Source organism: Fusarium mangiferae (genome assembly GCF_900044065.1).
Source record: "Fusarium mangiferae strain MRC7560 genome assembly, contig: FMAN_scaffold009, whole genome shotgun sequence".
Taxonomy (NCBI): domain Eukaryota; kingdom Fungi; phylum Ascomycota; class Sordariomycetes; order Hypocreales; family Nectriaceae; genus Fusarium; species Fusarium mangiferae.
The window spans coordinates 61,844-88,583 of record NW_024573929.1 but is presented as its reverse complement, the minus strand read 5'-3'; the positions used below and the strand labels follow the sequence as shown (position 1 = coordinate 88,583).

Below are 26,740 nucleotides of genomic sequence, written 5' to 3'. Positions count from 1 at the left end.
CAGCTCGGGCCATAGCTGCTGATCCAGAGTAGCTGATAAACATTACGCTACAGGTTATTATAGATTTAATGATTATTATTATTTTGAGGTAATATTAGCTTAAGGAGATAGCCTATATATTACTTATAACTTCTATATATTACTTACAACTTCTATACAGTTTTATTCATTTTAGGTCTTTATTTAGTTAAAATAATCTTTTATTTTAAAGCCAGATATACTATATAAATTTAATTATTCTATTTTTAGGCTTATTAAAGTAAAGTAAAAACAAAAGTTATATAAAAGTAACAACAAGCCCTATATATAAAGTAATTAAAAATTAGTAACAGGCTTAATAGCAGCTAGATAGAGAGTAGTACTTTAAAATTAGATTTCATATGTTTAGATTTACTTTTATATACTATCTAAGCACCTATTTAACTATATGCCTAAGTGCGAACTTTATCTTAAGCAGAGACACGGCAGGCATAGACACGGCAGGCAGAGACACGGTAGGGCGAGACACGGCAGGCAGAGACATAGCAGGCCGAAACAGGGCAAGCATGGTGCTTCTCCTGTCAATACGTCTACGACAGAGAAATTGCACGTTAATTCAAGTAGTACGGATGTGACATGTAAAGAGACACGCAATACGTTATGTAAAAGTCATATTAGACATAACACACAATGAGACAATATAACAAAAGGGACATATTGATTGTGGATGCGCCTTTAAGATAATTTATTAAGTGACTACTTTTTTATTCTGACTGAGAGGCCTAAGTAAACACAGAACTAACGCAATCATGAGCGATGAAAACAATACCCCAAAACATCCGTGAGCCACGAATCCATTCACGTTATAGAAAGTGACTAACCATTGAATCACAAGTTATTTCCAAGGAAATTTTGCTCCAGTAAAGAAAGAAATATCTTTTGAGGTTTGCGAAAGCGAGGGGAAGATACCCTTTGAGCTAATCGGTGGCCAGTATGTGCGAAATGGTGGCAATCCCTTAAGCCACTGTTCGACCCAAGATGAAATACATTGGTTCGATGGGCACGGAATGCTCAGTGCTGTATATTTCAGCGAGAAAGCTGGCATCGAGAGTGTGCAGGCGCTTTATAGCAACAAGTATGTCCGAACAGATATATTTCTTGCAGAAGCCAATTCCCCTGTATCTCGAGGACCCATACTGCTCAGTATGGCGACGCTACTCAACCCAGAAATAACACTATGGTCTTTCATCATAAAGACACTGAAAGTCATGTGGGTAATTATTTGTTCCGCTTGGGGCTGGGGGGATTCCATACCTCCTATTAGGAGAATTAGTGTCGCCAACACAAACATTGTGTCCCACGGAGGTCGTGTGCTAGCTACGTGCGAAAGCGGACCACCTATGCGAATCTTGCTCCCGAGTCTCCAAACGGTCGGCTGGTTCAACGGATGTCGCGCTGAGGGAGAATCGAGTGGGCGTCATGACCTTGCTTTACGGCCTGGCTTCGGGGGAAACGGGCTATTGAAATTTTTCCGGGAATGGACCACTGGACATGTGAGTAAAAACGAATGGAATTCCGTTGATCGACACTGACTTCATGGGAGCCACACATTGATCCTATTACAGGGGAAATGGTACAGTTCCATTCAAGTTTTGTTTGGCCATATGTACAATACTCTGTATTACACGGGAAAAAGAGCAAGAGCCTCTCTGGCACGCAAATCCTCAACAGTCGTGTGCCAGGTATCTCATCGCCAAAGATGATGCATGACCTCGGAGTTTCTCGTCAATACACCATCATAATTGACATGCCACTATCACTAAATCCCCTCAGATTGATCTCAAAGAGGCCCGTCATCGCTTTTGACCCACAAGGACGAACTAGATTTGGGATATTTCCACGACACACGCCCCAGAACGTGCAGTGGCTCTCAACGGACGCATGCTGCATCTTCCACACCGTCAATACCTGGGATGAAAAATCCACAGAAGTCGATAAGTTTCAGTCAAGTACCAACATGCTTGTCTGTCGACTATCAGGTCCATCAATCGTCTTCCAAGCCGCTAATCTTCCCGTTCCAAACGACCAAGCTGTACGGAAAGACGAATGCACACTTTACTACTACAAGTTCTCTCTCTCCGGTACCGAAATATGCATATCCCAGCAATGGGCGCTAAGTGCCATACCTTTCGAGTTTCCGCACGTGCCGAAGCACCTCACCATGTCCTCTACAACGTTTGTCTATGGCTGCTCAGTTGGGCAAAGGGACCATACCAATGAACCACAAAAGTCGTTCAAGATCGGGAGTATAGTAAAATTCAACGTTCAGAGGCTGATAACAGAGGGAATCGCGAACCCCCCCGGCGCTGTGTCCGGGTATGTTGACGACCGAACAATTGGAGAAATCTTGGCATCGCAGGGTTCAGACGACTCAATTCAAATTTTTCCAATGCCGTATGGTTGGTACGCCCAGGAATGTACCTTTGTGCCACGCGAAGGAGGGACTTCGGAAGATGACGGATGGCTCTTGACGTATGTTTTTGATGAATCCCAACTCGATGCACTTGGACATGCGCCAGATACTGCGAGGAGCGAATTATGGGCGATTGATGCAAAATCAATGAAGGAGGTTGTGATGAAGGTCCGACTGCCACAGCGTGTGCCATATGGATTACATGGCAATTGGTTCACCAAGGACGAGATCACGAATCAGCTTTCCGTCAAAAGTCATCGGGGGTAACTTATCGTTCATTACTGTTTTCACTTCTCTCCTCAATTTTAGCTTGAAGCTTATTGAAACCGTGAAATACACCATCACTTTCATGGGGTCAGAAGAGATACTTGCGTCATAAATGAAATTATCCTCTTCTTCGATCTACAGTATCGTGATATCTTTCAACAACACATCCAACGCCTTGACCATTTTAAAAGCACAGTAGAGACGCGACAACGCAATACACACATTGGAATCTAACTAGATGCATTCATAATTTGGTCGTCTATCTGATAACAAGTTGAGCGAAGCACAATGCAACAACAAGCTGCAGTAACTCAGCCCGAGAAAATTCTGCTCACAGAAATTACCGGTGTCGCTGTTGAAGGTGGAGGGCCCGATTTATCTGAAACAATGGAATTTGGAGGCCAGATCGACATGGTGTAACGCAAGCTAGGATCCCCACTACTCCTGGCTATGCCTTTGCATCTGAGGCTTGGGATAGCTTTTGTGGCCCCTAGCAGACCGCTACATAGCTATAAGCGCAAGTAACATCATCTTGTCTTCTTATCCTTACATGCAAGGGCCAGAGAGTATTGCACGAAGAATTTGCAGTCAAAGTATCGAACCCAAAGACTAAATTCAATCTAGGCCGCTGTTAATTTCGAGCTATTAGTCTACGACAACACTGAAAAAGCGTTGCCTAATATAGAAAGACGTGATAGCTTCCACTAAATCCACCTTTTGACTGCCGTGTCTCAGAAGATAACAAATGTCTATGATCCCCCCTCGCCTCCCAAACTACCAGTAACATTGTCACCGATCGGTCATTGGCCGGCTACTGATGTATACGTTTCCTCAAGTCTCATGTTTTCGGAGCGGGTCTCTCTAGGACGGGCGTTCGTTCCGTCGACCTTTAAGCCTACACTTTTGTCAAGCTACCGGCCGATTCCACATTCATAGCACCATAAGCCGTGATGGAACATAAAATAAATAGCGCCACATCTTTCGGTATTCCAAGTCTCAGACCATCCACAAATGACATGCATTCCAGTGTCAACAGTGCCCGACATCTTATCCGTTCGTGCTGTCAGTAACGTCCAGGATTTTGCTTTTGCCGGGACTCTACGTTCATACATACATGATTCACAACCATGACAACCAAAGCAGAACTCAAGACGATTCTTGTCACGGGCTGCTCGGCCGGCGGTGTTGGTGCAGCTTTAGCAATCGCACTCGCCACTAAAGGTCATTGCGTATTCGCCACGGCACGAAACCTGAGCAAAATCCCTCCAGCGTTAGTCAACCTTCCGACAGTCACAACGCTATTGTTGGATGTGACTTGCAAGACGTCCATAGCCACCGTCGCCACTGCTGTTGCCGATGCCACCAAAGCTAGAGGTGACCCTGGACTTGACGTTCTGATCAACAATGCAGGTGTCGGGTATACGGCACCGCTCCTTGACACCGACCTTGACCTGGCACAGCGAGTTTACGACACAAACATATGGGGTCCTATCAGGATTATTCAGTCTTTTGCAGATCTATTGATTAGGAAGAAGGGAAGGCTGGTCAACATGTGCAGCATATCTTCTGTTTTACACATGCCATGGATGGGTACGTCTTACACGATGCTACAATGGAAAATGACTGACAATTCTCTCTCTTTTCCCTAAAATAGGAGTATACGCCTCGTCAAAGGCAGCCATGACCGTTATTTCAGACACTCTACGTCTTGAACTGGCGCCTTTTGGTGTTTCTGTTATCACGGTCGTGTTGGGTATCGTCGCTACCGATTTTAACAACAACAAATTTAGCTTGATACTACCACCGAGGTCAAGATACACCACAATCCATGAGACAATTCTTGCTTGGCGAAGCGGTGATATCGGACCCAAGGGCTGCACTGCATCTGAAGTGGCTGCTTCTCTATTGCCTGACATACTTGGATGTGGCAAAACGGGAACGATCTGGAGAGGAGACAAAAGCATATTCGTCAAGTACTTGTCTGCCTGGACACCGGAGTTTCTTTTGGTACGTGGGAACACTGATCCACAAGCTGTTATGTCTCATAACAGTGAGACATAATCCTTTTGCTGACTGGTTGTGGTTTAGGATACCATTGTAGCAAGGGGGCAGGGCCTAGACAAACTAACTCAGAATTGAAGTAGCGGTGTGCGAGTAAGATCCCCTCGCGAATAAAGGAAATTCCAGAAAATGTTTGTCTCATTGAAGGTCAATAGCTCCATAATGATCGTCTAGTAGCCATGAGTCCCACCAATTGTAGGCAGGTGTAGTGAGACATGCCGGTGAAAAAGCCGGCTGAGCACCTCAACAGTGGGACTAAAAAAGTACCCAGTCAGCCATTGGTGAATGCATCTTAGAAATAGTGACCGCCACGTCCAAATCGATCAGTCATAGTTAAGGAAGCTAAGGAGCAGATAAAGCAGATCGTGAGACTAGTACGTGGTATTAGGAGCTTTTACTAAATAAGGACTATTTCGTCACCTCACCCCTCATCCTACCATAAAAAGCTACCACGCAAGAAATCTCACAACATTAGCTGGTATCATACTGAACAATACACAACTGCAACTTGACACACACAGTCACACTACTTAAACTACTGCACATTTACGAAATGCTGTTACCAGATATCACAATATCAGACTGGGGCAAAGCATGGTGAGTATATTCATCGTGAGAATGGAAACTTCAATGTGAGTCACTAACAACCTTATAGGTGCTGGTCTGTGACAGCAATCACCGCGCTGTGTGCGATGGCGTTCGCCATCACAGCCTTAACAGCATCTAAGAAACTCTTATTGACTGTGTGCTCTCTGACTGCCTCAAGCTGCTACGTCATGTCGATGTGTTACTTCGCCATGGCCGCTGATATCGGATGGATTGCTGTTGACGTCGAATTTGCTCGCGGGACTAGGGCAGCGCAGGACCACCACCCCAGTCGCCAAATATTTTGGGTTCGTTATGTTTCATGGTAAGCCGGCCCCTCAATGAAATAAATGTTTCTGGGTTAATCAGCGATAAAGGTTCATCGCAACTCCGCTTCTGATGACCGAGTTGTTCCTTCTGGCTTCGGCATCTACTGAAGTCATATTGGTAGAAGTTTTCCTGGATCTTGTTGTGATCGCGACAGGACTCAGTGGAGCAGTAATTCCAAGTGATTACAAATGGGCTTATTAGTGAGGTTCTTGACAAGATTACAATACAGACAAATACTGACCTAATACAGCTTTTATGGAGCCATCGCATGTGGTGGCATAGGTTACCAGGTCATCTTCACTGGTACAACGGCTGCAGAGGTTCAGGGACCCGAGCTGAGGCGCAAGTATGTCCAGTGCAGTACCTTGATGATGGTAGTGTGGGTAGGTTACGGTGTTGCATGGGGGTTGAGCGAGGGCGGGAACGTGATCTCTCCTGCTGAAGAAGCTGTCTTTTATGGGATATTGGACTTGTTAGGGGGTCCAGTCTTTGGAACGCTTGTGGCTTTAGCTGCCTGTTAGGATTATTATAGACAAAACTCCAAGCATACTATAACGTCAAGCTTAAATATTATAGGTGAACTTTAGGTTTAATTTATATCATATAGTATGATTTATATAGTATAGTAGAATTTAAATAGTTAATAGTAATCTTTTTAAGTAATTATAATAATAATAAAGAGTAATTAACTTAAACCTTTAAATATATAAGTCTTTTATATTATATATAAACTAATTAATTAATACTAAAATACTAATAAGTTTATAAGGCTTTATATAATATATTATTTAGATATTAAATAATTAAACCTTACGTAATAGCTTATTTTACCTTAAATACTAGTTAGGGTGCCTTTTATAATGTATATTATATATATTATGTAGCTAGGGGAAGATTTAACGCCCTATAGGCCAAACAAAGTATGTAATCTCATTGAACACCTCAAGCAAGTCGATGGAGAGATCGCATTCTATAGGGTCACAGCGATCAATCGGTGTCACCCTAAGGAGGCTAGTCTCATCGTTGGCAACTTCATGATGATGAAATAATGTAAGAGAAATAAGTAGGCTGCTTAAGCCGATGTCAGTAGGTATTGGTTGGATATAGGGAGACAATACTTATTAATTTGGAATGCTCTTAATAAAGCCGTCTAACGAACTGGCTTCAAAGGCTGCTGACACATATAAGAGACAAGTCCCTTAAAGTAAAGGCTTTGCTTATTGTCTGGTTGGCGGTGGGCATCAGCCTGCCGAGAATCGTGCGGCATGCCAGCACTAAGGAGCCGTCCACTAAGGGCGTGGTAGTGCAAATTTTTATGATCGATCGACTTTACTTAGTATTGTGTAAAGTCTTGGCTTTGTAGCCCTAAGCATGTGTTGTGTCAGTCTTGTTCGCGACGAGCAACTGGACCACTTATGAGCGGACCATAATATCATGAACAAGACAAACTCACAAGAGATATATACACATAAAGAATGTTACTATACCAGAAAGAATACTTATATTTCTTAAAGATAATAGAAAATTATAGCTATTAAATAAATATTATAATTTAATTTATAACTAGTAATTAATAAAATGGACCTTATAGATTTATGATAGAGGCCAGTATATAAGGCAATAAGGCAGTTTCTAGCTCAGGTCGCTACCGCTGACCGAGAGTAGCTGTACATTACGCCACAGCTCCTTGTAGTCACTATCGCTGTTGCGTATGGCAACTAGGAATTCTATCTAGTCTGCTGGTTCGGCGAAATCTTGGTCAACATACCAAGTGCTTCGGTCGCCTGTGTGATTCTGCCACGCCATAACCGTGATACTCCTAGTTGAGCTGTTGCGGCACACGCCAAGACTCCGATACTGGTCTTATCCTGAGAAGGTAACTGTACCGCGTGTTTCACTCAATCGGAATTTCTGTATTAAAGCCAAGCAAGAAGCAGCATTGTCCGCCAAACCCACAGGTAAACCCGTCCGTCAATCATTGGCAAAGAGAAGAGCAGCCACGGTGTTAGTGAAAGTAGTGGCGATGATCGGCTCTCAAGGGGAACAAAAAAGCCATTCTAAAAAGCGTGAGGAATGTGAAGCAGTATGTAGGGGAACAGATTCCAAATTTGCACAATACTGGAGGACAACAACCAAGCAAGGCAGTGCCAGGTAGAGGATGGAAACGAACCACTGTCGAAGAGGGCCCTTCTAGCAAAATACAAAAACTCTTTTCCGGTTGTTTCGCTTACTCCCAAGGATACCGGTTGCTAGTAGTTGCAGTAGCCCTGTCATTATGGTTCATCGAGATGGCGTTCCCCGGCCTGAGGCACCACGGTTTCCTTTGCATTTTGGGAGCGACTGTGTCTTGAAGGACAAATACAAGGACAAAGGTCTCATTGTGTGTTTTTGATGCATCCAGTTGAGAACACAGATAGGAGATATATTCTCAATGAATCATCGATTATGACTACCAGCCTCAGACCCTTGGTAGCTTATGCATCAAAAACAAGGGGCAAACTAGAAAGTCAGTTAGCTCTGAGGCAAGCTAGCTTACTAAAACCTGTTCATAAACAAAGGAAATGATATTGACATAAAAGCTATCTAGTAATATAGTGACAACGGCAGTTTTGAGCCAGGGCAGTATTCTAATGAGTTAGCTGGCCAGCTTTCCGCGTTCTCGCAAGCATAATTGTAATACACTCAGCACAAGCCCGAGCCAAGTGACACTTGAGGAACGCTGCGCGAAGCGAGACATCCTCCTGCCCAGTTACTAATGCTCATACCGCTATGAGATGGAGTGGATAATCGAAGAACGCTTGACATCGTAGACAGCGGGCTTTGGGCCGAAAGCCCGGGCAAGTCATGGCCATGGCGTGCTCCAATTTACGATTTTGACGGTGCGCCCAGGCGAATTTCACCCCGTTGCGGACGGCGAAGCTACAAAGACCTGGCGGCTATCCTTACTGGGTCTCGTAGTGTCCCGACACCGTTCCAGTCGAGGCGCCGAAGTGGTTGTCGACAGCGCGTGGCGAAGTTTTGCATGGTACTGAGGGCGCCCCATTCGTCCTGCGAGGTAGTGATAACAAGCGCAGGCTGTAAAGGCTCCGCACCACCATCAGAACCAGCACAGACGAAGACAGCCTTGGGGATAGCCTTGTTGTAGCAGTCCCACCATCCAGCCGCCCCAACAGCATTCGGTAATACAGGGACATTGAAACTGTCTCTTTTGGTTCTGATATGGAGAAGCAACTCGCGCATGTTAAGGCAGCCACGGGCAATGATGAAACAAAGAAGCTCGACCGTGACAAGCCCGCTCAACAGTAGGCACAGGACTCCTACTGCATTGGTCTTAGCTAATGCGGTCATAAAGTTAAGAAGCTCAGGATTGTTGCCAAAACCCACAACCGCGGCAATGCCGCGTAGGTGGTCAGCCGCCAGAAAAGCACATATCATAATGTAGTGCACGTTTTGAACAAATGCGGCATGCAGATTAGTGCCTTGAAGTGGGGTTATCTGAATAGCGGCCTCGACAGTCCTAAAAATGAGGTTCGCGTAATACACCAGTTGCAAAATTAAATCCCACGCGTCATTATCAGAAGCTACAACCAACGGCATTGGGAACCCTTGTAAAAGTTTCGGGGGCCAGTACCCCGTGATGGCAACGAGAGCGTCGCTTGCAAGTTCTGCTAGTGAAGTTGATGCCTGGAACGCAGTCACGGCGACTCTTATGATGGTATTCCAATTGAAGTCGTTGATAATGTTGTGGATTGTAGGAGCAGAGTTAACAACATGACGGGCAGATTCTGACCAGACAGGCATCTTGGTAATGTATATTGTAATTGAGAAGTGGAATGAGGTTAGACAACAGGTGGGTTGATGCTCAGGAAGCCGGTGAGAATTGTAGCTGTTCATAGCATCAATGTACTAATAAATCTAACCATTACACTGATGACTCTTTTCCATTTCCCATCGAGTGATAGCCGCATTACCAACCAAGCCAGAAACATTTCTCGTATCGGCGTGATGCTTGACTTCAAATAGCGTTTACTGGGTTCTGAGACCCATGTGCTACTGTTTAAGCTTGATCGGGACTATCAGCTAGCCACAGACCGGCCCGATGAATCACGAAGCGACTAGCAATGTGCCAGTGAATGCACATCCCCCTTAGCTATCGTTAAGAATGAGGAAAGACCAGTCTCGGCGCTTAGAAACGCCACCATCATCTCCTTGTCACACAAATACACGTATACAGAGGTGAAATGGGTGCTCCAACAATAGGACGCGCCATTGAAAATTGACCCAACTTAATCCTTGCCAACAGGACCGTCGCCTCATTTCGATATTCATCATGACCACAACCAACCCAGTCATGGCATTTAACATCACGCAGATCAAGGCACTCCGCCTTTCACCACTTTGAACGGCAGTTTCACCACTTCTCTTCCAAAGAACAAGACCAATGTCATATGGGCCTCTGGTGATAGCGCGCATTTCGAAGAGTCCCCCACAGGTTCTAATCGATGTGTCACCTACAGGCTTGCCACGGAGCCTGGAACCGACCGATTGAGCCCTGTGCCGATCCTCGTCACTGGCACCGCCCCAGTACTTGGTACTTGGTATGTACCGCCTAACCAGGGTCTACCTGCGATGTTCAAGGTTCAGGCCAGGCTCGATGGCCGCGACTGGATCCTTTCTACGGATAATACCAAGGTCACCTCGCAAAACATGGTAAATGTGGCGGTCCAGAACATGTCTCTACTTCAGCCGGTCTTCGACATTCCTATGTGTATAGCTGGTGACTGGGCCAGGGCAATTTAGCGTACTGACAAGACTGGATGTGAGTCTAACACCCAATGATACACTTTCACGACATAAGATGTGGCTGGCTGAACAGTCTCCATACATAGTTCCACCGATATCGATATGCATGGCAAGTAAGACACGGCTAGAGCTATGCTTTGTCTTTGGTTCGCTCGCTCCGACTGGTCCCTGGGGTCCTGATGCGGATGTAGCCAACCATACAACTCGGCCAGACTTTCGAGACAAGTATTGCACTGACCTTCTCCGGCTCTTTCTTCCCTCTCAGTGGGAAGTGATTGACCAAGCCGAAAAGCCCAAGTGGTCAGACGTACAATATCCACAGCTGGACCAAAACCAGTGTCTACCCTGATCTGCAGAACGTCGAGGAAGATTCCTTCCGGTTCTCCAACGATATCCCTGCTCCACCGTCCTCAGCATGAAGGATGGTAACAATTTTTTCCAGTCTATATCTCTCCTGACCAGGTGGTCACCTGAATGACTGTGCTCACCCCCATTCCTAAGGTCGTCTTCTGGTTCCAGCAGAGAGTTGAGTCTTCCACCATGATTGTCAACTTCATTGGCAAGAGCTGGGCTGTCAGTCCGACAGCAGGACAGAACACCACTATCAACTTTGACAAGATGGGTGTCTGGAGCGAGACCAACTAAGCAACCAGACCTTTATGGCGAAACATGGCGTGATGATGTGGTTTCAATGGACTCGACAGTGTAGTATTAAAGGGGAAGGCAAGGATCAATATCGCAAATACTTAGGGGTCATGTTTAACAGTTCTCGCCTACTCTTAAATGATTGAATCCTTCTTTCCCTATACAATACACCCTTTATTCCATGAGCAGTGCAGCACACTAAGAAAAAGCATTAGACTATTAAATATAGCCCGAAAGCTGAAAAGCTTGGTATATGGATCTCGTATTTTCTTACTTCAGTGTTAAAGGCCCCCAAATAAGTGAATGAAATCGAGTTCTAGCGTCCCTACAGAGGCTGAGTTGAGGCTGGCTGAAAACAATAAATTGAGTCGAGATAAACTAACAACGTGGCGCCAATTGGTGGTGGATTATTTTCCACTATTCCATGATAAGCGGCTTGAGTTACTGTACATACCTCCTAGCGCTTCATTCATGCCGGATGATCGAGATAGCACGTCCTTTTGCGAAGGAGTTTAAGGTGATTCCCGTTGGCTGGACCCAGTGGGGACCAGTATGCAAGCTGAGCCAGCGGGTAGCGGAATCAGTACAAAAGCAACATTATACTCCAGCCAGCCACGTTTCCGTCTTTGCGAACGCCATTGTCTTTTTACAATACTTGCCATTACTTATTCCACCACCAATCGGACATCTTCCTGACCTCCACCATCCGAGACAGTGAGGGTCCAGGCCCCCACCAGGAATGGACCATGCATGATCGTCACCTGTTAGGCTACACCAACGCTGCGGGGAAGGGGGAAAGACGGCTGGGAGGCCGAAAGCCGTAACTATCCTTGAGGCTTTGATTGGCACCAGGATCACTGCCACCTCAGTGGTTTTTGTGCTCAAGATTCAGCTCCTGCAGTAATGTTTACGTGGCATGTTTTATTTGGGAAAAGGAACATAAATCGCTTCTGATTGCCAAATTAGGGAAAGAACCCGGCAGTCTCACAAAGTCTACAGGACACAGTGAACATCCTATTGGTGATAAGCTGTAGAAGATATTCAATTGAAGGTTTCATTCTGAACCTTCTTTTGTTTTCCATGCGCTCCTTATCACAGAGGCTTAGTGAAGACAAGAATGCTATAAGTAGGTTTGGGAACTGCAGTCAGGAAATCATCTTTAATTCCTTTACCATGTGGAAATCATTCTTTCTACTATACCTATTTTTTACAAATCTTTGTTTAAAAAAATATGGACGACTTCCTCCAAACTGAGTTTCAGTGGGTGAAGTCTTGGTGGAAGGACAATAAGCCAGGTAGTGGGACAGGCTTTCATGTTGGTGGTGGGCCTATTGAAGTTGGCAAGGAGAAAAGTACTATCCAAAGAGAACAATGGTTTGAAACTCAGGTTTGTTGTTATACTTCTCTGCGACTATGGGCTTGAAAGCAATATGAGCCATGGACTGACTGAAGGGATACGTTAGCCACTGGACGCTTCCGCAATCAATCGGATCGACACTCTGCAACTCGTTACCAAGTCCGCAGCCAAAAGCCTTAGTACCGAGAAGCCGGATGGTCTGTGGACTTGGTTTGAGCTGAGGGTTCGTGGAAAACACGACAAACATCACAGAAAGCTTCCAAACGGACAGTCTTTAGCTTGGTTCAGTCACTCCAATCCTTTTGGAGATGATAAATGTGAATGGGTAAGCTGCTATGCTTCTTGTTGACTGTAAGGAGAGTTTTGACATTGACGTTGCATACAGCGCCGGGGTCAAATATTTACGAAGAAAGATGCTGTTCTTGAACACCTGAAGGTAATACCATCCACAGTTTGGCAGCACATTGTTTGAATCACAATAGAGGATGCTAATGACGTTGTATGTTATTCTAGGATGGTGATAGTATCTCGGTCTGGGTAGCGGCTTGTTCTGCATACACCAACAGTGTAGATGAGGGATACCTGCTTCTTGGATCCAGGATCCTACCTGACGGTGAGAATGGTTACTTACTGCGACACGTTCCTAGCTAAACCTTGTGCTTAGCCCACCAGAAGATCAACTTTGACAACTCGCAATCCCAAATTCCCGAAATTCACGTCTATGGCCAGAAGCGGCAAGAATGTCTCATGTTCCCAACCGATGGTCCGTCATCTCAGATGGAAGTCGTGATGGTCGACAGTAGTGTTGACCTGCTCGTCCGGCTCCTCAGCCAGAACGAAAACGACTGGACCGTGAAAGGGCCACCTGCACAAGACAATAATTTTATTGGATTGCATTCAGTCATGCAACTTGACAAGATTGAAGGCAAAGACAAGAAAGTATTCTTTCAAGTTTCCAAACAGATTGCTGTCGCGCAAAAGCGAACGGTGGATAGTCACAGTCCACTAGCAGCCCTGGCCACCTCGACTGACCCAAGAGTCATGGTCTGGGATGATTGCCAAGCTGGGAAGACAGTTGGCTTAGCACAAGAAGTTGAGTCCAATGCAAAGGTGCTTATCTATCAGATGCATGCACCACTTTCTGAAGGAGGCTACTGGGAAAAGGCCAAGGCTCTCGCCATCAAAAACACTTTCCCCGTTTTCGTCGTTATCGACATAGACGATCTTCGCGATCGCGGATTCCGCATTTCTCGTGGTATATCGTGGGATAAGACAATGGAAGACTTTCAGCATAGTGCTAACGCTATTATCGCTGATCTGTTGCTCCCATGCAATATACACTTGATTGTCCGCTTCGGCTATGAAGGTGTTGCTTGGGTGCAACCAGGATCTATAGCTGCAAAAGAGGTCGAAAAGGCTGCTGCCAAAGCTCAGGAAGATGCAGAAAATAGTGAAAAGGCAAAAAAAGCACAACAAACCAAAGAGGAATCTCAAAGGGCGGCAGAGGAAGCTCGAAAGGCCAAGGTGGAGGCACAAGAAGCGGTAAAGAAAGCTCAAGCGGCGAAGGAAGCTGGAGACTCTGGAGGGACAAATCATCTGGAAAAGGAAGCCCAAACCGCCAAACACAATTACGCCACGAAGAACGCTGATGCCGCACAGAAAGCTCGGGCAGCAAGGCAAGCTCAGGATGAAAGTGAAGCTCAAGCCGCAGAGGATGCCAAAGCCGTGAGGAAAAGTATTGCCGAACTTCCTGATAAAGCTCGATTTATCAGTCACCTTGTTCCAGACATGACAGAAGATGATCTTCTCGGGCGTCACAACGGACGTATGCCAGGCATTGAAATGGCATTTGTCGCCGGGCTAGCAGCATTCTTGGTCACAGAACCGGATGGGTCCCTCGAGAATCTGGGTCCTACACAGGTGGGCGGGGCTGTGGAGCGAGCAATTATTTGGTCACATCGATTTGCATCTGCTGGGTTCTGCAAAGATTCCAGCGGTGTCTTGAACTATCCCGAGGCCAGGAGCATCAACAACGACCAGATTGCTAAGCCTAAAGTCATTTACGCCGATAGCTGTGGGTCCAAGGATGGCAAGTGGTCTCTCTTCAACCAAATAGAGGGCTGGCAGATGGAGGTTGCTGTGGAGACAGTCAAGACAGGAACTACACTCATAGAAAATACCGTTCCTACTGCTCGATACGGCGATTTAAAGACAGCAGACCGAGTGGAGATTGAGGGTTTCCGATCTACGGCTGCTGTGATCCATGAGTATCTCCATGGTAAAGCATCAAGGCCATTGTCGATTGCAGTGTTTGGTCAGCCAGGTGCCGGAAAGTCCTTCGGAGTGAAGGAAGTCATCAAGACCGTTCTCAGCAGCTTTGGCAAGGGTCTCAAGAAGGACTGGAAGCCAATCGAGGCTAATCTTTCTCAGTTCAAGGATCAGTCGGACTTGTCAGGCATCTTTGACGACGTCAGAGATATGATCATATCCGGTGATATTCCAGCGGTGCTTTTTGACGAGTTTGATTCTGCCTTAGACAAGCAGGCACTCGGCTGGTTAAAGTATTTCTTGGCTCCTATGCAGGACGGGAAATATCTTCAATCCGGCTCTGTGCGATCTTTGGGGCGAGCCATTTTTGTTTTCATAGGCGGAACATCAAGCACCTTTGAGGACTTCACCGGAGAGAGCATCAACAGTAAGAAGTATGACGAAAGTCAGAGTCAAACCAATGACGCACAGAGTTTGCAGAAACAAAAACGGGCAATTAAAGACAGAGAAGCCAAGAAGCCCGACTTTGTAAGCAGACTCAGCGCCCACATCAATGTTGCAGGCCCAAACAAGAGCGGCAACGACAAGGGTGACAAAATGTGGGTTATGCGACGAGCGATGCTACTGCGAAGCATGCTAGAGAGACGTCTCGGGACCAAGGATAAAGCTGATAAGTCCATCAGCGTGGACGAGACTCTTCTTACGGCGCTATTGAAGCATAAGAAGATTCCTCATGGCAGTCGTTCAATGGAGCTTCTATTACAGATGAGCAGGCTTTCCGAAGGGCAGAAATTTGACCTTTCCGCATTACCATCAAACAACCAACTCGGCATGCATGTGGAGCTTGGAGAGTTCCAGGGTGATTTGACAACGCCATGTTTCGAGCAAGATTTTCGTCCCATTGATACGGTGCTCTACAACAGGCAGATGTGGTGTACCTGGGAGGCGAAAGAGAATGCAGCAAAAGGTAAAGCCCAGCCTATGGCGTCTGGCGAGACATCTGCGCCTCAGGGAAAAGAACAGTTAGATGCTAGTGGGGAAGAATCCGGTGTAGGCCAATCTGTTATAAACCTTGATGCATAATTGAGTGTTTTAAGTATATCTATGCATATGTACACTAAAAAATAATATATCTCCTACTTCATTTATCAGATATAAGATTTTAGAGACAAGTATTGGCAGCATATATATGTACTTCAACTAATGTTTTATAAAAGCTCAAAATACTAAGTATGTAAGTTGACGATCTACTAGGAATAAGCTAGCCAGCCATGCCAAGCATTCCTGACCCGTTCGGCCTTTGACACAGAGATGTATGCCGAATTGGCAAGTCTGTCTTGTAGTTCCTTGAACTTGGCTGTAGGAGCCCCCTTATCGAAAAGAATATCCAATTCCAAGTACGATAGTTTCTTTGTTTCAGGGAGCCGAAAATAGCACCATATAAGACAAAGGAAAGAAGTAGCAGCATATACCAGACAAGACTTACCACCCAGGTCCCATGCAGATGGGTTCAAAAGCTGTGGCGCGACAAAGTTGTTAATGATAGTGAACATGTTATAAACAATCCTTGCGAGGGCGATGGTCTTGATCCGAAGCCTTGTTGAAGGTATTTCGGCCACAATGACATAGCAAGCCGGACCAATGGACATATTGTAAGTAAAGGTCATCAGGATAATCAAGGACCCAAGTGCCCAATTCAGCGATGAGTGGTCGGCCAAGACGATTGACAAGATACCGCCTGTAGTGAGAATGAGCAACGCAGCCACCAAGCCGGCGAGGTAGAGCTTTCGCCGTCCGATTGTCGAAAGCAATATCCACGATATCATACCGCCTAGGATGCCGAGACCATACATTCCTGTAGCTAGAGTGAACGACTTGGAGGACTCGAAGCCTGCTTGTTCTAGGAAGTATGGCGCGTATCCGGTTAATGTGGCACCGCATAGAGCTTGGCAAGACCATGTCATGCAGCACACTTCGGTCCTGCGGCGGTTGCAGCCTCTGAAGAGATCTAGGAAACTTGAACCACCATATCCTAGTTTCTTCTCTGTTGAGTCAACATGCTGCATGATAGCGATTGTATCCTCGATGTCTATATGTTTGTTGCTCGTGAGTCTCTGCAGTGAATGCCGGGCTTCTGCTAGTCTCTCATGACGGATTAACCACCCTGTAGTTAACAAATAAGTAGATGGACACAAATACATCTCAACTAGGGAGAGTCTTACAAGGGCTTTCAGGAGCGAAGTAGATAAGAAACAGCAATGGGACAGCCCATGCCCATTGCAGGGCAAATGGTAGGCGATACGACCAATCCGACGTATTCTTGAGAAGTGCCCGCAGTATTCCAGTGCCCATGAGCTGGCCAATAAGCCAGCACATATTGACATTACTGAGGATGGCGGCGCGGATGACTGAGGGTACTACTTCAGCAGCATAGGTCGCAGCTAAAGTTTGAATCACACCCCACGACAAGCCTTGGGAAGGACGCGTTAGTTGTACAGATAATCGTGTATGCATAATGCATGTGATTGATGGGCGGGGGTAGTCTTACCACAGAGAGCTTGGGAGGCAAGTAGCAGGGCGATGTTGTGTGCGAAGAAAGCCGGGAATACTGCGAGACACATCCACAAAAGTGCCACAATCATCATCTTGCGGTATCCAATCACATATGAGATATAACCGTGGGCAAGAAGGCCTATAATCTCGCAACCGACGGCAGCATTTTGAAGTCCCATTTGCCATAATGGCGAAATCTCATAGTCTTGCTCCCCAGCGGTGTCAGTAAGTGGAAGCCTGGGTTCTCCGTACCTACGCCTGAAGGCGGGAAAGGCAAGGAAGCCGGAGATTAGTGACTTATCGTATGCCTCCATGACAACGGTAAGAAAGAGAAGAAAAGACCACATAATCGCCTTGGGGAAGTGTCGGCAGCAGCTAAGCAGAGTCATCTCTTTCTCGCTTGCCAAGCCGCGATGGATACGTGCGCCGACACCGCCCGAGCTTGATGATCGGCGGGGGAGCCATATTGGACTGTCAAGGGCGGTGGGATAAGCATGTGAAGGATGGCGAGCAAGATCTTCCAAGGGAGTTTCGTCGACACCTGACTCGTGATGAGAAGCAGCTCCCTTGGAAGTCATGGATATGAGAACAACTTCATCTTTGCTAGAATTGGCGTTTGACCCAAACATTATTTCAGGAAATCAGAAAGCGGGGTATAAAGAGACAAAGATGCATCAGGGACAGGCATCCAGCGTTACATGGTCCACCTCGTACGGAAAACGCATGGTGTTATATAAGTCCTCTTAAACTTGGCAGGATTTGACTTTAGACCTGATACAGCCATTACTGGAAACTACAGCTCGTTCCCCGGAGTCATTTCCCCAGATTCCCCCTGACCTTTGCAGGAGTTAGACGACGGCTGGGCATCACATGTCTGGGGAAATCGAGGTGAGACGGTTGATTGGGTCGCTAGTCATGCGTAGAAGTCTGATCTCCTTGATGCCGTTTGTGGCGGCGAGCTGAACCACCAACCAGGTATGGCGTCAGTCCTTTTAGGTATAGCCCACAGACTAACAAATAAGTGGCTGATGTATCGGTCCGATAACTCGATGTGCGTCCAGGGTAAGAATCCTTCGATTCTTCTAGCCAAAAGATAATTAACTTAGTTCACCTCCGTTACGAGGGATAATTGTGTGCTTATCGTACAATACATGGAGTATTCTGATACTATGATTCGAGAAGGACTACCTCTGTATGTACATCCACTCTCATTTGGGAAATCAGACGACAAAGGGAACATTTCTGCCGACATGGTCAGTGATATTTCGGAGCCATGCAGCCTTTACGATGCAATTGCCCCTGAGCTACTCCGTAGTGGCTTGATAAATAGCGTAGCACAGGCCTAGTTGATGTCAGCACAGGGATGGACAGTTCGGGTTTGAGTGGTAAAAGTTTGCTGATGAATTACGGGAATTACACTTAGTTTCTGCAGCCACCCTGCCCAGCCGGTAATATCGGGTTGAAGGAAATTAACAAGAAATCATGAGATTCAGGTTCGGGAACTCTTAAATTTATCTACTATATATCTATCATGAACGAATTTGTCGCTCATTGTAGACCTCGGCGAGGATGCGATCCTTCTTCGCGATATCTGCCACTCCAGTCCGATCCTTGAAAACGCTGTCCATTTCCTCAAGAGACTTTCCGTTAGTCTCAGGCACACTAAACCAGACCCAGACGAAGGACAGAAGACAGAAGACCGCAAAGAAGACGTAGGCACCGAACCCTGTCTCGCGGACAAGAGGTGGCGTAATGAGACCAATGATGAAGTTGTTGATCCAGTCTAACGACGTTAGTGGCTTGGCACTTGATAGAGGTGAGAAACTTACTTGAACAGGTGGAGATTGCCACGCCCTTTGCTCTGAGAGATGATGGAAAGACTTCTGCTGGCATGGCCCAGGGAACGGGGCCCCAAGACGCACCAAAAGCAAGCATGTAAAATAGAAGAAAGGCGACACTTGTCCAGCCTTCGGCAGTATGGCTGGGCCAATCATTCGAGAACTTGCCTACCAAGATAGCTATGATAAGATGCGGCACAAACATCAGGAAGCTACCCCAAAGAAGGATGCCCCGGCGGCCGAAACGATCCATGGTCCATAAGCTTGACAGAACACCAATCAACTGCGTCACGTTGAGGACGCCCGACATGATGAGTTGCATGTCAAAGTCGAGGCCCATGGTCCCGAACAGCGTTGGTGAATAATAAATCAGAGCGTTGATTCCAGTGAACTGCTGAAAGAACATGAGGCCTGCACCAACAAGAGTTCGACGCCTGCAGCCGGACTTGAAGCAATCTCCCCAGCTGACAAACTCAAGCCGCATCTTCCCAACCACATCTGTACGTCGAGTGAGATCAGGGTGCCGTTCGCGGAGAACACTTGCTTGGAATCGGGCCTCGGCGATAATGTCCATCCATTCACGTCGAACTCGGAGGTCTGATTCAGGAAGAGCGCGGAGCTTGGCGAGGCTAGATAAGGCTTCAGCCTCGCGATCTTTGGAAGCGAGCCAGCGTGGGGAATATGGTAGGAAAATAGCGCCGAATCCCAACAGCAGGCCGGGGAGGATTTGAAGGAGGAACGGAAGTTGCCAAGACCAGTGGCTAGGAATTCCCTGCAAGTGGATGAGTATATGGCGTGGCGTGAGGAACGGAAACTTGTTTACCTTTGTACCATAGGTTATCCAGAATGCAACAACAATTCCTATAACAATCGACAGCTCTTCAAAGACGAGTAAAGCACCCCGGATCTCGGGTGGTGAAATCTCTGCAATGTAGAGAGGCACCACCATGGATAGTCTAACAGATGCACGGTCAATGTCAAGGCTTATGGAATTCTGGAAGCTCTGAACTTACTGTCCAATACCAATGCCACCGATGAAGCGTCCAACAACCAGCATGGCATAGTTGATAGCAGCGGTCTGGAGAGTAGATCCGATCGTAAATACCACAACAGCAACCATCAGCGAACGCTTTCTGGATATCCAGTCAGAGATCCAACCCTGGTTGATGGCACCTATGAATGCCCCGAGCGTGATCATGGCGGTCATGAGGCCCTTTTTGAAGCCTGCGCCAGGAGCATCGTCCGAGACTTCGGGGAATCGATCGAGAAAATGATCCATTACAAGCGTAACTGAAATAACGCCTTGGTCATAGCCAAAAAGGAGGCCACCGATCGCCGAAAAGGCGGCGCAGGCAGCGACGTAGGGAGAAGAGAAGAGACCGCGGAATCCTAGTTTGTCAGCTTACCAAAGCTCATGCAATCGCAACGTGTGTCGTCACAATCATATTCAATACACAGGAGGGAATTATTACTTACCGGAAGGACCATATGGCTCCAAGGAAGTGTTGATTCCAACATGCTCCTCGGTAGTTGCACCGCACTCGTCAAGCTTGTCCTTGACGGGGTCGTGTTGCTTGTCCATTTTGAGAAGTGTTATAAGTAGATTCTGAATGCAGATGAGCGTGAATAATCTCTGGTGATATTCGAGGGCGAGAACCTGATCTATTATAGTCCAAAATCTCGGTCTGCTCTGCGACTTGCCATCGACAATAGATAACCAATGAATGGAGGCAAGTTACTTTCGATCTCGGCAGTGACATGGATTAAACACGGGGTAGTTTGCGGGGAAGCGCGAGTCAGATTTGTAGAGTTTTGGGGTAATACGGGACAAGTCTAGTTCCAACAAGCATTAAGCAATGACCGGGAATGGGCTCCATTATCGTTGGTGGTTAACCCTGTTTAGGTTAGACCATCGGACCGTTTCACCTCAAAATCTAGAAACGGAGCATAGCCCCGACTGTTCGGCTTTTTTTGCCTTTGGAACAAGGTCATATAATCGGGGCAACCTGCCCCTCAAGATGAATTTGCACCAGGCATCAAAACCGAAACTTGATCAGAGAGAACATGAGCACAGCTACTGCATGCCTTGTAAGTGAGATATAATATCGGTAACCATGCCGAGATGTCCCTTGCCACTCTGACCATCAATAGGCGTGCAAGAAGCAACATCTCAAATGCGTCTGGGGTCCACAAATTGTTGGAGGAGGTTCACAAAAATGCCTTCGTTGCGCTTCGACGGGCAACGCTTGCGCCACAGCGCCCGTTTTTCGCTTTAAGCACTCAACTACGTATGCCTACCTCCGGACTTTTACGTGCCATTGCGATGATGAGAAAGCTGAGATCCATCGCAGGTCGTCCCCAAATCAGGTTTGGGTCCCTTGCTCAAGACGATGTAAGTATTCACCATCCATGCAGGCTTTCGCTTACAGATTCCCCAGTACAATTCGTGGATGAGACGCCCGATGTTGAAGGTTACTACCTATCAGATTCGGAGAGTCAAAGCCATTGGCTTGATGGTAACCCTAACTCTCATATTGAACAATTTACGGATCTTGGGTCTAATGTCTCTCCCACGTCTCACACTCATGCAATTGAGATCAGTGGAGGAGATGGAGCCAGTGCAGTTAGCAGGGACACCCCTCGAAATTATGGCCCAATTCCACACGGTTCGACACTGGGATTGGCCAACGTAGGATCAGTACCCTACCCCTTGGCGGAGAATCATGAAGTGAGATTGATGCAATATTATTTAACTTACATGTGCACATGGGTATGCCATTCTCTCCTCTGTCCCGGTTCGATGCGCGGTATTGATCTATCGCAGTTCGATCTTTGCGATTCCAGACGCCATTTTGCCAACATCGTGCCCCCACGAGCAGCGTCTTGCCCGACCCTCCTTAATGCTATCTTTGCCTTATCCTCCAGACACCTCAGCCTGAACGCGCAATACGACCCCTACGCCTCCGATCGGTACCATCAAGCATGTCTGAGGCACTTGACAACAATCTCAAACGACTCCTCCGCCCTAAACGACGACAATCTGCTCGCAGCGACTATTCTTCTACGAACTCTCGAGGAACTAGACGTTCCACTTATAGGCACCGATCACGAAGGCCATCTGTTAGGAATACAATTATTTATGAACACTTGTGACTCTACGACGACCCCAAGTAGCCTACGTTTAGCCTCGTTCTGGATCGGTATGAGACAGGAGGTAACGATGAGTTTTGCGAGTCAAAGGCCTGTCAAAATCAGGCTCGACCACGGATTCATGGATCGATCTCTCTCTGAAGCCGATGATGATACATGGGCAAATCGCATTATTGTCCACAGTGCAGATGTTATAAACTACTGTTTTGGAAATACTGGCCCAAATAGACACCGCTATCAAGAACTAGTTGACTATGACCAAGCTTGGCTACGAGCTCGGCCAGTGTCCTGGCTGCCTGTTGCCTATAGTGCCTCTGGCGAGACGTTGGGGGAGGCTTTTCCATACATCATTTATTTAAACCATGCTGTCGGTATGTTGCAGATTTTTATTTGAGGAATTCAACTAACAGACACCAGTCATCGGCCAAGTGCATAGCATATTTGCTCGTATTCTTCTCATGTGCCATGATGATCGGGTACCACGAATTGGGCCATCTGCTCAGCTCGCTCGGAAGCAAATCGACGTAAGTTGAGAAGTACATTCCACCATAAAATTGTATTCTGACCGATGCAGGACGATATCCGGACCCAAGTCCGAGAACTTTGCGGGATAGCTCTCTCAAACCCCTCCACGAGACCCGCTGCCTTCACGGCCTGCATGGGAGTGACGGCGTGTGGAGATCGATTCACCGAGAGACGGGATCAAGAAGCGTTATTGGATGTGTTGATGCTGACGCAGAATACCCATTCGTGGCCCACTGCATCAGCACAGGACCATTTAAAGAGAGCATGGGGTTGGGTAGATTCTTGATGCAGGAAAAGAGCTTAGCCTATAGCTGTAATTGGTATATGCAGTAAAATAGTCTTTGAGATAGTGGCTGCAGGGTTAGCAATTGAGCGATTCGGATTACCATCAATTTCGATACTGTATAAATGTCTTAGTAAATCAAGAACGCGGCTGATCCTCATGATGTCCACACCTACAATATGGCGGCGGTCTGAAATACTGTGGAGCCTTACTCGGGATGGTTAATCGTATACTCTGTATCGGGGCAATTTACCCCGATCCAACACAGAACTCAAGGCCAAAACCTCCGAATACTCTACTCCACCATGCTTTTCTCGTCAAATTGGGCAAGTGCTTTCCCCATCATAAAGATTCCAAGACAAGAGACAATAAGTTTGCCATTGACATGGAGACACTTAATCGAGTGTCAGGCTATATATAATAACTAAGAAAGCCAAGGCAGCAGTACCGCACTTCTCACCCTTCATTTACTTCCTTCAATTTCCTCACTCCTTGACCAACCTGGCTACCCTTACTATAATGGCACCTCGCAAACTTCAAGTTGGAGTCGCCGGTCTCGGAAGAATGGGCAAGCGACATGCCCTTAATTTCCTTCAGAATGTCCCGCGAGCTGTTCTGGTCGCCGTCACCAGCCCTGATGCTGCCGAGAGGGATTGGGCTGCCGAGAACCTCGCCCCGGACGGGGTAGCTATATACGAAAACTACTCTGACATGATAGCCCACGTGGGCTTGGATGCAGTTTGCGTCGCCTCTGCCACTGCGGTGCATGCTGAACAGACGAATGCCGCTATTGCCGCGGGCAAGCACGTCTTGTGCGAGAAGCCCCTTGGCACAACGGTCGAGATAGTGAGTTCTTCTTTGTGACGGGCTTCACGTTATGCTAATATTTCAGTCTCAATCTGTTGTCGACGCCGCTGCTACCCGCCCCGACCTCAAAGTCATGTGCGGCTTTTCCCGCCGTTTCGACGCTTCATACCGCGACGCCTACGAGAAAACAAAGTCAGGCTTGATTGGCCGCCCATCTGTTCTGAGGAGCCAAACTTGCGATGTTCTAGATCCTTCAGGCTTTTTTGTCGCATATGCTCAGTTCTCTGGTGGCATATTCGTGGATTGCAGTATTCATGATATTGACCTGGCTCTATGGTTTTTTGGCCAAGAGTCCAAGGTTCGATCAGTTCATGCTGTCGGAATCACTGCCGTGGAGCCAGATCTGAGACAATATGACGATAGAGATAATGCCGTAGGTGTTGTCGAATTTTACGATGGTCGGATTGCGTATCTGTATGCCTCACGCATGATGGCTGCTGGCCAAGAGGATACAACCGAGATTATCGGAACAAAGGGCAAGTTGTCTGTAAACTTGATTCCAGTCGAGAACCACGTTCGAATTTATGGTCAAGAAGGTATCAGGCATGAGCTTCCTCAGAACTATTGGGGGCGATTCCAAGCAGCATTCACAAGAGAAGCAATCGAGTTTACCGACTGTGTGCTGGATGACAAGCCTGTGCCTGTTGAACTAGAATCAGCAGTGACAGCAGTGCGCATTGGTGCAGCCTTACAACGGTCTATGATTATGGGGAATAAGATTCACTTTGACGAGGGTGGTAATGAAGTCAACAGAGCTCAATTATAATACAACGGCTAGAGAAACTTCGCAATACTAGTGTTATAAAAAAATATCCCGATTACACTAGGCCAAAATGTCGAATGGTTATTGCTGTCTCCACTACAGCTTTGAGACATACTTCCCACGAGTCGCTTGAAAGCTGGGATTGCCCATGACAAACTGACAAGTGGCCATCTGGCTCATAAGCCGGTCGCCTCTCAACCGTTTCATTACAACAGCCTCTCCCGCAAACATAACCTCTACATTACCATTATTCCATCGAGGTAAGAGGGTGATCTCCCCATGAGGCGGGATTCTACCAAGATACGGCTCTCTAAAGGCCTCACAAGAACCAAGTTCAGGACCCCAACTTGACAGCATAGCTGCACTTGCTCGGGTATGGTCTGTCACAAGTGCATCAATGGGCCCTTTTGGTATTAGGCCTGGATTGATAGGATGGGAATGGGCTATCTCGAGCATCTCTCGAAAGGTTTCCTCGCTCCAGGCATTATTGCTGTTGCGAATTGCCATTGCTGCATGGGCAAGAGTCTTGGGGTCAGGTGAGATGAAGTCGCTCGTGTTCACAGACACAGGGAACAGATCCACACAGGCAGGCATGTAGTTGTTGGGTAAAGGAGGCGTCAACCGACGACGAATGCTTCCAGCAAAGACAATCTTGCTAGTCTCAGGCAGAGGATCACGGCCTGATAAGCCCGGAGCATATTTGGCCCCAAAGAGCCGGTTCCATGCAAAAGCAGTCAAACAATCCGTAGACGACACTTTTGAGCCGCTGGGCAAGACCTCTTGGATCATGTGTAGAAGTTGTTTTATCGAGGACTGTGTAAAGGTCCAGACAGAACAAGAGGGAGTGCGAAGTTCATCTTCGGTAAACCTCACTAGATCGTCATTGGTGAGACGTGCCTTTGTAAAGATGTTTGACAGTTTCTCTGCAACTTCTTCTGGATATCGAGGGTCCAGCATGTCAAGATGTTGAAGCTTCCCTGCTCGAGATCTGAGTTTGTCCAGATCCTCCTCGATACCTACGTCAGGTGTCAAGAGGGAGCGATCTAGCAAGTCCGCCAATATTTGCTGCGGGAGTGGAGGTACAGGTTGACCATCAAGTCTGGCAGTTGCTATCGCATTCGTGTTCTGTGACCAAGACCTGAGAAAGTCCATAAACTGGACGAGGTCACCTATCACATGCGTGATCGACATGCTCAAGACGATACCGCCCTTGACGACATTGAACTGAGGTGCGATTACAGGATCGCCATCTTGAACGTAAGGAAAGTCCTTTGGTCGGAGCTTGCCAAGGCCATCTTCTTCGCCATCGCCAAACGGCCACCCATTGATCTTGAGCTCGGTGTAAGAAGGCACATCTGCATCGTGACGATGATCTCGGTACCAGAAGTTTGTGCCCGCATGCGGTGCCTCTGGAATCTCAATCGCGTAACGTCCAGTTTCGTCTTTCCTGATAATGCCTGCGAGGTGCGGATGCTCGTAGATACATCGGGAGAGACCTTGCTTACAGTCTTCATAGAGCTGTCGAGGGTCCATTCCCGGTTCTAGAGGAAAGAAGTGTGTGGGCGAAGGATACACTGAAGCGGTGAGGTTGTCGAGGGCTGAGCACTTCGCGATGGATGGCTTTATGGGGGCCGCTGGTTCGACCCATGAATCGGACATGGCTGATTCGTCGTTCGTGTTTGCAGATATTGATGTAGAATAATTGTTTCTCCTTAATTTAGGATATAAGTGACTGGTCTAAGAAAATACAGATTGTCATTTTGTACGATGTTGGACTAGACACGTGAAAGCAATTACACTTCTCTATTCAATGTTGCTCTCTGATATCGACATGACTTTGACCTCCGTTTCAGCTTTATTATAACTACACCCTTCATGTTTTCGCAATCTAAACTCAACACAGTTAGGACCGCGAAAATGCTGAACATACGATAAGAGGTAGATCATCTACCCTTTAGTGTTTCTTGCGTTACACTCACAATCTTCGGAATGA

General features: G+C 46.9%; 10 protein-coding genes across 10 annotated transcripts; 6 read left to right on the top strand and 4 right to left on the bottom strand.

The window, feature by feature from the left end:
* Positions 1-788: 788 nt before the first annotated feature.
* Positions 789-2,719, top strand: FMAN_12109 (related to lignostilbene-alpha,beta-dioxygenase and related enzymes; the record flags this gene model as incomplete). The annotated part of the gene is made up of 3 exons (XM_041834608.1): positions 789-820; positions 875-1,532; positions 1,583-2,719. The coding sequence occupies 3 exons, from the start codon at positions 789-791 to the stop codon at positions 2,717-2,719; spliced, it is 1,827 nt and encodes a 608-aa protein (XP_041684855.1).
* A 1,127-nt stretch (positions 2,720-3,846) lies between these two features.
* FMAN_12108 (uncharacterized protein) lies at positions 3,847-6,216 on the top strand (the record flags this gene model as incomplete). The annotated part of the gene is made up of 6 exons (XM_041834606.1): positions 3,847-4,309; positions 4,374-4,769; positions 5,302-5,377; positions 5,436-5,690; positions 5,743-5,895; positions 5,946-6,216. 6 exons carry the CDS (start codon positions 3,847-3,849, stop codon positions 6,214-6,216), a joined length of 1,614 nt encoding a protein of 537 aa, XP_041684854.1.
* A 2,398-nt stretch (positions 6,217-8,614) lies between these two features.
* FMAN_12107 (uncharacterized protein) lies at positions 8,615-9,496 on the bottom strand (the record flags this gene model as incomplete). Its single annotated transcript, XM_041834605.1, has 1 exon — positions 8,615-9,496. One exon carries the CDS (start codon positions 9,494-9,496, stop codon positions 8,615-8,617), a length of 882 nt encoding a protein of 293 aa, XP_041684853.1.
* Positions 9,497-9,857: 361 nt separating this feature from the next.
* FMAN_12106 (uncharacterized protein) lies at positions 9,858-10,495 on the top strand (the record flags this gene model as incomplete). The annotated part of the gene is made up of 2 exons (XM_041834604.1): positions 9,858-9,921; positions 10,068-10,495. The coding sequence occupies 2 exons, from the start codon at positions 9,858-9,860 to the stop codon at positions 10,493-10,495; spliced, it is 492 nt and encodes a 163-aa protein (XP_041684852.1).
* Positions 10,496-12,374: 1,879 nt separating this feature from the next.
* On the top strand, positions 12,375-15,851 carry FMAN_12105 (uncharacterized protein; the record flags this gene model as incomplete). Its single annotated transcript, XM_041834603.1, has 5 exons — positions 12,375-12,530; positions 12,607-12,825; positions 12,886-12,936; positions 13,014-13,113; positions 13,165-15,851. The coding sequence occupies 5 exons, from the start codon at positions 12,375-12,377 to the stop codon at positions 15,849-15,851; spliced, it is 3,213 nt and encodes a 1,070-aa protein (XP_041684851.1).
* Positions 15,852-16,018: 167 nt separating this feature from the next.
* FMAN_12104 (uncharacterized protein) lies at positions 16,019-17,899 on the bottom strand (the record flags this gene model as incomplete). Its single annotated transcript, XM_041834602.1, has 3 exons — positions 16,019-16,932; positions 16,991-17,239; positions 17,317-17,899. The coding sequence occupies 3 exons, from the start codon at positions 17,897-17,899 to the stop codon at positions 16,019-16,021; spliced, it is 1,746 nt and encodes a 581-aa protein (XP_041684850.1).
* A 951-nt stretch (positions 17,900-18,850) lies between these two features.
* Positions 18,851-20,741, bottom strand: FMAN_12103 (uncharacterized protein; the record flags this gene model as incomplete). Its single annotated transcript, XM_041834601.1, has 5 exons — positions 18,851-19,104; positions 19,151-19,931; positions 19,983-20,115; positions 20,173-20,548; positions 20,636-20,741. 5 exons carry the CDS (start codon positions 20,739-20,741, stop codon positions 18,851-18,853), a joined length of 1,650 nt encoding a protein of 549 aa, XP_041684849.1.
* Positions 20,742-21,223: 482 nt separating this feature from the next.
* FMAN_12102 (uncharacterized protein) lies at positions 21,224-23,120 on the top strand (the record flags this gene model as incomplete). Its single annotated transcript, XM_041834600.1, has 6 exons — positions 21,224-21,247; positions 21,311-21,551; positions 21,598-21,929; positions 21,984-22,680; positions 22,727-22,833; positions 22,884-23,120. 6 exons carry the CDS (start codon positions 21,224-21,226, stop codon positions 23,118-23,120), a joined length of 1,638 nt encoding a protein of 545 aa, XP_041684848.1.
* Positions 23,121-23,636: 516 nt separating this feature from the next.
* Positions 23,637-24,750, top strand: FMAN_12101 (uncharacterized protein; the record flags this gene model as incomplete). Its single annotated transcript, XM_041834599.1, has 2 exons — positions 23,637-23,963; positions 24,010-24,750. 2 exons carry the CDS (start codon positions 23,637-23,639, stop codon positions 24,748-24,750), a joined length of 1,068 nt encoding a protein of 355 aa, XP_041684847.1.
* A 93-nt stretch (positions 24,751-24,843) lies between these two features.
* FMAN_12100 (uncharacterized protein) lies at positions 24,844-26,406 on the bottom strand (the record flags this gene model as incomplete). The annotated part of the gene is made up of 1 exon (XM_041834598.1): positions 24,844-26,406. One exon carries the CDS (start codon positions 26,404-26,406, stop codon positions 24,844-24,846), a length of 1,563 nt encoding a protein of 520 aa, XP_041684846.1.
* Positions 26,407-26,740: the final 334 nt, after the last annotated feature.